We start from the raw sequence: 11,414 nt of genomic DNA, 5'->3' as shown, positions 1-11,414 counted from the left end.
ATAAAGTAGCAGAAATAAATGAAATTGAAAAAATAGAGCAATATAGAATATCAATTAAACCAAAAGCTGATTTTCTGAAAAGATCAATAATATTGGTAAGTCTCTAGCCAGGGTGACCAAGAAAAGGGGAGAGAAGACAAAATTACTATTATTAGAAATGAAAGAGGAGCCATCACTACTGATCCTGTGGACACTAAAAGGATAATAAAGACATTAATTATGAACAATTCCATGCCTACAAATTTGATATCTTAGGTGGACAAGTTCTCTGGCTTACTTTTAATAAAGAGGATATGGCAAAAGTGTTGGGATGTCACTTTTGACTTTAAGTCATAAAAGAACGGTATCTTCCAACTTAGTTGCTCTCTGGTTCTTTCTCACCAACTGCCAGGTTGTGAGGAAGCTCAGGAAGCCTATGGCTAGGCCCACATAACAAGGAATTGAAGTCAGACAGCAACCACATGAATGAGCTTGGCAGTGGATCTTCTGAGGCCTTCCAACAGCCATGTAAAGAGCTTGGATGTGGACCTCCCACGACAATTTTGCCTGAGAATGCAACTGCGGCCCAGATGACAGCTTGAGTGCAACTTCATGAGAGACTTAGAAAGGCACCCAGCTAAGCCATGTATAGGTTTGTGACCTGTGAAACTGTGATATAATAGTTATCTATTGTCTTAAACTTCTAAGTTTTGAGGCAATTTGTTACACAGCATTAGTGAACTACTACATATCTTTTGACCCAGAAATTCTACTTCAAAATACATACACTAGAGTAGCTTTTTCCAATCCTTTTCACATCAGAGCATGTTAAAAATGCTACTATGTCTACCAGCTCACTGGAATGAAGAGACAGCCTACTCTTAGCCAGAGGGAACAGCCCCAGGGCAGCAGCTGGGTAAAGCCAGGCCCATCTTTCTAGAGGGCTAAGGGAATCAATATATCAGAACCCCCATTACCCAGTTGTGAAGCACTGCCTCAGAGAAACTCTTCAATATGGGTTCGAGGACACATAGCCAAGATGTTCATTGAATCTTCACTTATAATTGCACAAAACAGGAACAATCCAAGTCCATCAGCAAGCAAAAAGATAAAGAAAAATAATCCCTGTAACAGAAGTCCATACAATGATATAGCAATATCATATTGGAAAATTGATACAATCGTATTCATTAGTTAAGATGTATGGTCTAGATCTAAATGAATCAAATTGCTAACTTCCAAAAAATATTAAATGAAAATTTGTTTCCAGAGGATGTATTTATTATGCTATTCATATAATGTAAAATACATGAAACAATAATGTATATTGGTAAGAAATAAATATATACATAGAAAAAAAGAAAAAGCATGCACAAGAAAGAGACTTCCAAATGATTCTTTTTTGGGAAAAAGATGTAAGATGAATAGGATAAAGTGAGATTCAACTGTAATATTTTGTTTAAAAAACAGAAGAATCAGAGGATCGAAACAAAATAAAATGTACTTGGTCTGTGTAACAAGTACGTGTGGGCAAATGTACATTTTATTCTCTGTACTTTATGTTTGAAATATTTTAGCAAAAATACATTATTTCTTGAGTACAAAAATACATATACATTAAATGAGGCTTATTAATTGGGTTGTGGAATCTCTCTATATTCCTGTTTATTTTGCAGTTTATTTGCTCTATCTATACCAAAACAAGTGTGGTTAAGTCTTCCACTACAATTGCAGACTTTCTGATTTCTATATTTCTAACAATATTGAACGCATGTATTTTAAAATTACATTATTTGGTGTATAAATTTTGTGGCTATATCTTCTTGGTGAATGAAACAACATGATTTGTTTTTTTTAATGCTTTTTACTTTGAGTTCTTAATTTTTCTGATATTAACATTGCTACATGTCTCTTTCCTTCCTTCTTTCCTTCTGTTTTATCTTTTCTAAAATTTCTTCTTTCACCTCTCTCCATCTTTCCTTCTCTACCTTTTTCTTTCCTTTCTTTCTGCTGGTATTTCACTGGAAAATATATTTTCCATTCTTATTTCTGCCTTAGGTGAAACATATAAACAGCATATAATTGGATTTTTAAAAACTAAATGCCTAAATTGAGAGCTTTTACATTTTTTATGGGAGACATTAACCCATAGTACATACTGATATATCTGGATTTATTTCTGCCCCCACCCCTTTTAACATACTTTCTTGTTGCCTCTCATCCCATTTCTGCGTTTTGTAAGAATGAATATATTTCTTTGTTCTACATGTTATTTCTTCAATGGTTTGAAAGTTATACATCCTATTTCAATTCTGTTATTACCCCTAAAACTCCTTGTTCTTCTATTATGCATTTTATTCCCAGTAAAGAACAAAGCTTTGCTATTGTGAACAAAGGTAAGTCTTACATTTGATGCAAGTATTAGAGATACATGTAAAGCGCAATATATAAAAAAGACTTTGGAGTTCGGTAAAATTGTGTAAATCCAAAAGGCATAGCTATAATATTTTAAAGGGCAATGCAATTAGAAGAATGTGAAGGTATGTTGTGCTGCAATGACTGATCATTTCTTCTGGATAGAGAAGCTCGATTAACAACAACAAATTGTATGAAAAACAGTTCAGTTTGCTTCAACCATCAGGTTAAAAATTTTCTGCTGACCACAACCCTAAATACAGTGATACTTCCACTACAAATCATAACATAGAACATAGGATAGGGCATATTAATATGATTACTTTCACATCGGAATGAATCAGAAGGAATTTGCAGATTTCACTTTATATCAGACAGCAAGGACAGCAACCATGCAAACCCCAGAACGGAAGGGTATGTGGCTAAATGTTTAACATTTGCTACAGCTGGCTGTTGGTTACATTTTTCTCTGTCCTTTTCTGTATCCTTGACGATTTCATCATTTCAAATGAAATAATGCTTTCGGGCCCACCCTGATTTGTTGAGAGCAGCTGCCGCCCCCGCCACATCAAGGGGGCGGGCCGCCGCGACGCCACAATCACTTCCGCCGCCGCAGTCGCGCCTGCCCCACTGCTGTCTGGAGGGGGAGGAGCTGGAGCCCCAGGAGCAGCGGCTCTGGCGGTCGTGGCGGTTGGAGGTCCGAGAGATCTGTTCTTCCCGAGAGCGTGCGGGGTCGCGACTGGGTGAGTGAAAGACTTTCTTTCCTTCATCCCTTCAGACATGACGGTGGGGCCAGTGGCCGAGGGTGAGGGCGAGTGGCCGGGCACCAGGGTAGGACGTGGGGGTGGGGGGCTCTAGCGAACAGATTTTCGGGCTCACCCCTCGGGAAGGGGTGGGGCGGACGCGGGACCTGACCAAAGAGGGAGGCCTGTGTCCTCCATTGGCCCGATTTAGGACTCATCCTTCATCCCTGGCTCCTTAAATATGGCCCGCCCCCCCCACGCCCCCGCTCTGGTGGCTTGAGTCGCTGTTCAAGAGGGGAGTGGTGGTCGCGGCCCTCTATGCCTTGTCCTCCCTTCTCCTCCTGCCTCCCTTCTTGGCTCCTCTGTGGAGCGATCTGTGGCCTTTCTTTCCCCATTTTGCAGTTGTTTTAATGAATGGTAAAGGATGAAGATTTTTAGGCAAATATATTGTTCCAGGAAAAGAAATGCTGTCAGAAAGACAAATCATTCCCAGGGAAAACTGTATCCCCACACTCCCTTTCTTTTCTCCCCCTTCCCTGCCACATTGCTTTGGATCTACCATTTGAGCTGATAAACGTTTCCCTCTCTCATTATGACATTGCGGACCCCCTCCCATCCTAGTGTCTTGCGTGCACACACAGGGACACACATACGCACATGCCCGCACATACACGGGCGTGTGCACCTGGGCGCACACTCACGCGTGCATGCGTGCGCGCGAACACACACGCACTCACGCATGCCCAAAACCTTCCGATGCAGCTGCCTTACCGCTGCCCCCCCTACTCAAGGTTCCTGAGTGTCCCCTCCCCCCCACATGCTTGGACATACATGTACAGACACCCTCTCAGACATTGTCACACACCCCAGTGCCTTCCCCTGAGAGAGACACAGAATGACTGACAGACACACAGTCTCCAACCCTCCGATGCCTTGCTTGCCTCTCACCACCTTCCACGAACATACCTCCCCTCCTCCCTGTGCCTCCGCATGCTCTGGTGAGCATACAACACAACACCCACACACACACCCACACCCTCACCCGCTGTGAGGCCTTACCCCCTAAGGATATGCTTGGATTGCTGCCTCCTTTTTGCTACGCCACTTATATGCGTGCTCACCCGCATGCTCTTTCACAGACCCCTCTCAGGTGCTGCTGTCTGCTACATATGTCTAGACAGCCTCCTTCACTGGTCCCTGCCATGCACATACTCACACTCACATAAATCCCTATCTTGGAACAACCCCCCTTCCTGTCCCCACTTCCATGAATACAGATGTTCTTTGATTGCTGGTGCCCACTCACCTGCCACATGCATGTCCCTCTCCAGTGCTGTTTCCCCATTGATGCATTTGTTCACACTGACGCTTCTCCATTGTTGCCTCCCATTTTGATGAACACACACACAAACTGAAGGACACTCCATCCAATGCCACTTTACTCCTCCTGGCCTGCCACAGACACATAAACATAGGCATCCTTCCGTAGAGCTCCAGCCATCACACATCAGAACCACATGCGCATTCTCTGTCATACGTTCACATGCCCCTCTCCTCTGAAGCCACACCATGCCTGTCATTTTCATACCCACATCCACAGTGGGTCTCATTCTGCCCAATAGTATGCCTTTTCCCATGCTACTGTCACCAGGCCTTTCCCTCTACAAACACAGGAGTCTTTCCTCTTCGTGATTGCTGGTCCCCCTTCCACCTGTCCTGCTCCTCCTGCCAGACACTAGGCACTCTCACATACATAGTGATGGTGATCTATATTTTCCACTCTATTCCAATTTGCATTTCTCCTGTGTGTCTACAGGGCTCAGAAAAATGCAGGCACCCCATAAAAAAAAACCACAGCCATCTTTCCTCTTCCCACATTGGCACAATTCCAGTGTTTCACCCACCTTCTGAACGTCCAGTCACCCTCCATCTTCTATCAGATTCTCTCATAAGTCCAGCTTTCCTACAAACCCAGTTTTGTAATCATTTTGCCAACATTACAAATGTGTTCCAGGTCTACACCTGACAGTCACTTGAATGCTATTCCAGGCCTTAGAAGAAAGTGAAACTAATTTTAAAGTCCCCTTCTTCTTTTTTTTTTTTTTACCTACTGAAGTGAAAATAAATCTCCCTGCTCCTTTACTCTGAACTGATTTGACCTTTCCATCTCCAAAGCATGTGCAGGGAGCAGGAGCCTTCCCACTCAATCCCCAGCCATATTGGAAACCCTCCTAAATAGAGCAAATGGGTCAGGAATCTAGCAAGCCTATCTGGCCCAAGCCAGCAGGAGGATATCAGTCCAATACAGGCAGGAGGTATGGAAGAAGGCATGCTTATGTCAGTTTCAGGCCATCTACAAGCCAGCAAGAAAGGATTTCCAGCCAGAGAAAGACGCCATCCGAAGTCCCAATGCACAGATCAGCCCCCAGTCAAACCACCAAGAGGAGCCGATCACCGTTTTCCACCACTCGTCGTAGTTGGGATGACAGCGAGAGCTCAGGAACCAGCCTGAATGCTGATAATGAGGACTACTCCAGGTACCCGCCCAGAGAGTACAGGGCTTCGGGGAGCAGAAGAGGAATGGCTTATGGACATGTTGACTGTTTCGGGGCAGATGATAGTGAGGAGGAGGGGGCTGGGCCTGCTGAGCGAGTGTCAGTAAGAGGGAAAACTGGCAAGTTTAAAGATGATAAGCTGTATGACCCAGAGAAGGGGGCAAGGTCTCTGGCTGGGGTGGCCTCACAGTTCTCTAGTTTTAACCATGACGTGAGAGAGGAGGTTGACAAGTTAGACCCAGCCCCTGCAGCACGGTCCTCTGCTAGCAGAGCTGAGTTCTTGCAGCCAAATAGCATGGCCTCTCAGCCGTCTTCTGCTGAAGGCAAGGTGGTCACAAACAGCAACAACCTGGAGAGGGAGAGACAGGAGTCAAATTTACCTGCATGTCCCAGCAGGGCTCCTGTGAGTATTTGTGGTGGGGAAAACACTCCAAAGAGTGCAGAGGAACCAGTGGTGAGGCCCAAAATCAGAAATCTGGCAAGTCCCAACTGCGTGAAACCAAAAATCTTTTTTGATACCGATGATGATGATGATATGCCACATAGCACTTCCAGGTGGAGGGAGACTGCCAGCGCTGATGAAGGCCACTTGGATGGCCTGGCAAGAAGGAGCAGAGGTGAGGGTTCAAGTGGCTACCCTGAGCCGAAGTACCCCGAAGACAAGAGGGAAGCCAGGAGTGACCAAGTGAAGCCTGAAAAGGTGCCTAGACGGCGACGAACCATGGCCGACCCTGACTTCTGGACATACAGCGATGACTACGACAAATACTTTGAAGAAGACTCTGACAGTGACAAAGAGTGGACTGCATCTCTGCGTCGCAAGTATCGTGGTCAGGAGCAAAATCTGTCGTCCAGTGGTGAGAGCTGGGAGACTCTGCCAGGAAAGGAAGAGCTTGAAGCCGAGCAAGCCAGAGTGAATGCCAGTGCTGGTGCCAGTGCTGGTGCCAGTGCTGGCAGCAGTGGCAGCAATGAACTTGAAGAAGTTCGAGGGCCATCTCTCCAGGAAGAGGAAAGGGCAGCCCCCGAAGAAGGAGAAGTTCCATGGCTCCAATACAATGTAAATGAGAGCAGCAGTGAGGGGGATAATGATTCTGGTCGGGAGTTTCTGCAGCCTGGTGTCTTCATGCTGGATGGCAACAACAACCTTGAAGATGACTCCAGCGTCAGTGAAGACCTCGAAGTGGATTGGAGCCTCTTCGATGGGTTCGCGGATGGGTTGGGGGTAGCCGAAGCCATTTCCTACGTGGATCCTCAGTTCCTCACATACATGGCACTTGAAGAACGCCTGGCCCAGGCAATGGAAACTGCCTTGGCACACTTGGAGTCTCTGGCGGTGGATGTGGAGGTGGCTAATCCACCAGCCAGCAAAGAGAGCATCGACACTCTTCCTGAGATCCTGATCACGGAAGATCATAGTGCGGTGGGGCAAGAGATGTGTTGCCCTATCTGTTGCAGTGAATATGCAAAGGGGGAGGTGGCGACGGAGCTGCCATGCCACCACTATTTCCACAAGCCTTGCGTGTCCATCTGGCTTCAGAAGTCAGGCACCTGCCCTGTGTGCCGCTGCATGTTCCCTCCCCCACTTTAAGACCAAGGCTCTTTACTCCTGGTCTGATTTTCCCCATCTGAAATCCACAATACTGCAGGAGCCCTCTCCAAATTAACCATTGCAATGAAATCAATCAGTTGATTAATTTCTACCTGTTGATTCCTTGTGATTATTTCCAGTGTGAAAATGATTGTGTATGATTGCATTAAAAAAATCATACTGTGTTTTAGAGGTTAGAAAGGGAACACCAAATTTTCTAAGTGCTACTTGAGATTGCAGCAAGAAGATGCATTTTCTAACCTGAGCAGTGAAATGTTGCATTTTTTCTCAGTAGAATATGTTGCTGTTGATTGTAACGTCAAGTTTATCTGTTAAATTTGTCCAAGAGGCATCATCATTTCTGTTGCATGTTATGGGTTAATGTTCCTGTAATTGCAGTGCCGTAAAAGCTTATTAAAGTTCTCCTTTTGGTTTTACATGGTATAGTGGAATTGTTTGGTTTCGTCTAAAACCGTGGTACTAAGTGACTTTATAAATGACCTCTTGTATTTGCCTCCAAAATATGGTTTTTTGGTGTTCCCACTAGGAAAAAAAAATAGTTTCATTGGAAATACTGACTTCAACAACATCTAAAGTAAGGGTAATTATTTCTAAAAGTAGGAGTAAAGTGTATGGCTGTTGAACTACTAAAGAGGCAAAGTTTGAGAAAAGAATATTCTGTCAGTCTATGAGAAGGAAAGAAACAGTGAAAAAGCATAGTAAAAATAATGATGGTAGGAACACATCCAAACAAACTGTAGAGGTGAAGGAGTTAAAATCCTCTTTTAGAAAATAGCAAGTCTCAGAAAGTAAAGCAAGTCTCAGAGGGAATGGGTAAAAACTAAAACTGTGTGCTGATTGTATACATTAACACAGTGACACAAAAAGAACAGAGAAATATATGCCGGACAAGTACTATGAAAAACAGAGGTACCCACCCACACGAAGTGAACAGGTTTGAATGTTTGGCCATATTGGCTTCAGATCTCTCTCTCTCTCCAATGAATATACGTTTTCAGGTACAGGTGAAGAACTTCACCTGTTATTTTGACCTTCTTCCACAGAGGTAAGCACTATCCAGGAAATGGTGTGTTTACTTGTCTACTTTTTTTGAAGTGTGCGTGCATGTGTATTTGTGTAAATATATATGTATATGCGTGTATGTATCTCCATAACCAATATAGAGTTTTTTAAATGGACATAATTGCTAAAATGTATCATTTTGCAGCTTTATTTTTTTCAATCGACATTGTTTCTGAGATTTAGTCATTTTGATACATGCCTTTTAACTGCTGTATACTAAATATTCCATTGTACACTTACCACAAGTTATTTATCTATTCTCTCATTGGTGGACATTTCGTTTCTTCCCAGTGTTTTGCAACAGTGAACATAATTAAAAGATGTTCCTCTGTACACATGTGTGGATTTCTTTAGGGGTAAGTACATGGAGGTAAAATTTGGGCATTTTAGGGTTAGAGCATCTTCATTCTAACTAGATATTGCCAAAATGCTCTCCTAAGTGATTGTACTAATTGAAACTCCTCCCAACAGTTGGAGAGCTGTTTTCAGCATCAACAGCTTGGCTGTTGCTAACAATCAACCTCACTGGCAATCAGTGCTGTGTAAATTACCGCGACAATGAAACTGATTGTGTCCATCAGAAAGTGATAGTTTTTCTTCATGATAATATCTAGTTTAGGCTACAAAGAGAAGAAATGGCAGCACTCGTGCTGTGGGTGTGAGTGTAACAATAGCAGCCTTTTCAGGGCAGTTTGGGGAGTAGCTTGGTTTCAAAATGTAAAGTGATGCATGTCCCTGAAAGCAAGTTAGATATTTTAGTTGTATGGAGTTAATACTATGCAGCAGTTTAAAATGGTATGCACTGATATGGAAAGATCTCCAAGACATAATGTTAAGTTAATAAAAAAAAAAAGCATATTGTGGAGCAATATGTACAATCTTGATGTATTGATAAAATGAAACCTTACAAAACCAAACTATATATGAAAATGCATAAAAGTGTCTGGAAGGCTGCAAACCTAACTGATGGCAGTGGTTGCCTCTGGGGAGGAAAAGGGGCTTGGAAGAAAGTAGTAAGGAATGGGGCTTTTTTTTTTTTTAAGTTAATCTGCTTGATATTTTTTTTGTGTGTCAGTGTTTTCCCATGACTGTTAACAAAATAAGTCAAATCAAAAAAGTTTCCAATTGATAAAAAATAAAGGATTTTTCTCTCACTGCAAGCACAGAAACCTGTGGTGGAAGCTACAGTCCTTTTTTCCTGCAACTGGTCAAGCTGCTATTTATAACTTCATCTCCCAGTCATTCTGTGTTCCCCCTTGGCCTTCAGCCAGCACCTCAGCTGTCATGGTGTCTCAGACGTCTGCGACCTTGGGGGCCCCCATTGGGTGGGGTTGTGGTAGTTGGCCTAACATTAACCTTTGTGGTGCCCTGACTGGCACCACACAAAGAGATGTGTTAAGAACCCCCTTAGGTCCTGGTTGCCTTCCTCCCTGCACCTTGGGGAGCGGCAGCCCCAATTTCCCTTAGTCAGCCTTGGTATATCCATGAAAGGGACCTCTCCCCAGGGCCTGTCTGAGGAGCCCATCACTGTGGAGGCTCATGCCAGAGGTGAGACTCTCCCAACTGGAGACACCAACAAGGCCCGAGACCCAGGCCCAGGGTCCGCATAGTGTGAGCTGACACCTCAGTCTCAGCACAGAAGACCCTTATGCCTGTTTGTAGGGACGAAAGCAGAGGAGCCCAGGTCTTGAAGCATTTGCTCCTGTGCTGCTGTGATGCTGAGGGTGGTGGTGGCCCAGGGGGCAGGATTGGCCCTGCCCTTGGCTGCCCATTTCCCCTTATTCCTGCCAGTTTCTAACCCTCTATTCTCTCTGACAATTCCCCAAGCTTCCCCATGAAAGTGAAAGTGAAGTCGCTCAGTCGTGTCCGACTCTTCGTGACCCCATGGATTGCAGAAAGGAGTCTGAGTGAGTGAGTGAAGTCGCTCAGTCGTGTTCGACTCTTTGCGACCCCGTGGACTGTAGCCCACCAGGCTCCCCCGTCCATAGGATTCTCCAGGCAAGAATACTGGAGTGGGTTGCCATTTCCTTCTCCAGGGGATCTTCCCAACCCAGGAATCAAACCCAGGTCTCCCGCATTGCAGGCAGACGCTTTAACCTCTGAGACACCAGGGAAGCCCAAATAGCTTTCCAATAAAACTGTTCTGCTTAAATTAACTAAGGTTGGTTTCTGTTGTTTGTAACTAAGAACCTCAAATGGCACACTTACCAGCACCATAGCCCACTTTTGGGCCTGTTTTCCTAGTCATACAAGATGCCCCAAATGACCAGGGGTCAGGTGATTTCAATTTACACTGCTGCTACTGCTGTTCTTGAGTCACTAATCATGTATGAATCTTTGTGACTCCATGGACTGTAGCCCTCCAGGCTCCTCTGTCCTTGGGGTTCTCCAGGCAAGAATACTGGAGTGGGTTGCCATTTCCTTCTCTCCAGGAGATCTTCCCAACCCAGAGACTGAATGCTCATCTCCTGCTTGGCAGGTGGATTCTTTACCACTGAGCCACCTGGGAAGCCCTTGTTTACAGGTCAGTGAACCCCTTATTGGCACTTCCTGCTATGGTTCTAGAACAGTAGGCTTTAGGGACCACTACACACAAAACAGTTATTTTTGAGGGTAAGTTAAATTTGGTGTATTCATCGAAGGTGCCACCCATCACACTGGACATCTTGGTTTCCCGGATGTGAAATAAATAGCCTCCCATTTTGGTCACTGATTTGGAGCAGAAACCACTTCATCTTGCAAGAGAGCACCTCAGCTTCCTGAGGTGGTCCCCGCAACTGGCGCTACTGCTGAGCCATCATAAGGCTTTTCCATGCTCTAAGGCACAACCTTCTCTCACCCTCTGTTCCAGCTAGATCCTTCTATTAATTCATTTGTGTCTGGATCTCTGACCTGAAATGTCCTTCCCAGCCCTGTCCATTCCATCTACTCTCTAACAAGCCCTGTTCACGTGCCAGTTCCTGAAAAGATTATTTTTTGATAGCTCTAGCTCCTTTCCTCTCTGCGTTCTATCCCTGTGAGTCCTCGTGGTCAGGAGCTCTCTCTGTCTGA

The 11,414-nt window shown here is 44.6% G+C and overlaps 1 protein-coding gene across 4 annotated transcripts; it reads left to right on the top strand.

The window, feature by feature from the left end:
• Positions 1 to 3,011: 3,011 nt before the first annotated feature.
• Positions 3,012 to 10,506, top strand: PJA1 (praja ring finger ubiquitin ligase 1). Of its 4 annotated transcripts, XR_008681520.2 has the most exons (3): positions 5,541 to 5,674; positions 8,655 to 8,719; positions 10,191 to 10,506. XR_008681520.2 is itself a non-coding variant. In XM_055393487.1 (2 exons), exon 2 carries the CDS (start codon positions 5,547 to 5,549, stop codon positions 7,278 to 7,280), a length of 1,734 nt encoding a protein of 577 aa, XP_055249462.1. In that variant the 5' UTR covers positions 3,012 to 3,137; positions 5,480 to 5,546; the 3' UTR covers positions 7,281 to 7,717. The 4 variants fall into 4 exon arrangements, 3 of the variants coding, with proteins under 3 accessions (XP_055249462.1, XP_088689921.1, XP_055249463.1); XM_055393487.1 differs by lacking the exons at positions 8,655 to 8,719; positions 10,191 to 10,506 and adding an exon at positions 3,012 to 3,137 and having other exon boundaries at positions 5,480 to 7,717; XM_088833795.1 differs by lacking the exons at positions 8,655 to 8,719; positions 10,191 to 10,506 and adding an exon at positions 3,016 to 3,137 and having other exon boundaries at positions 5,486 to 7,717.
• Positions 10,507 to 11,414: the final 908 nt, after the last annotated feature.

This window comes from Moschus berezovskii, chromosome X, assembly GCF_049115385.1.
Source record: "Moschus berezovskii isolate FMDL1 chromosome X, NW_MosBer_1.0, whole genome shotgun sequence".
Classification (NCBI taxonomy): domain Eukaryota; kingdom Metazoa; phylum Chordata; class Mammalia; order Artiodactyla; family Moschidae; genus Moschus; species Moschus berezovskii.
Note: the sequence above shows the minus strand (reverse complement) of the source record. Positions and strands in the feature narration are given on the sequence as shown.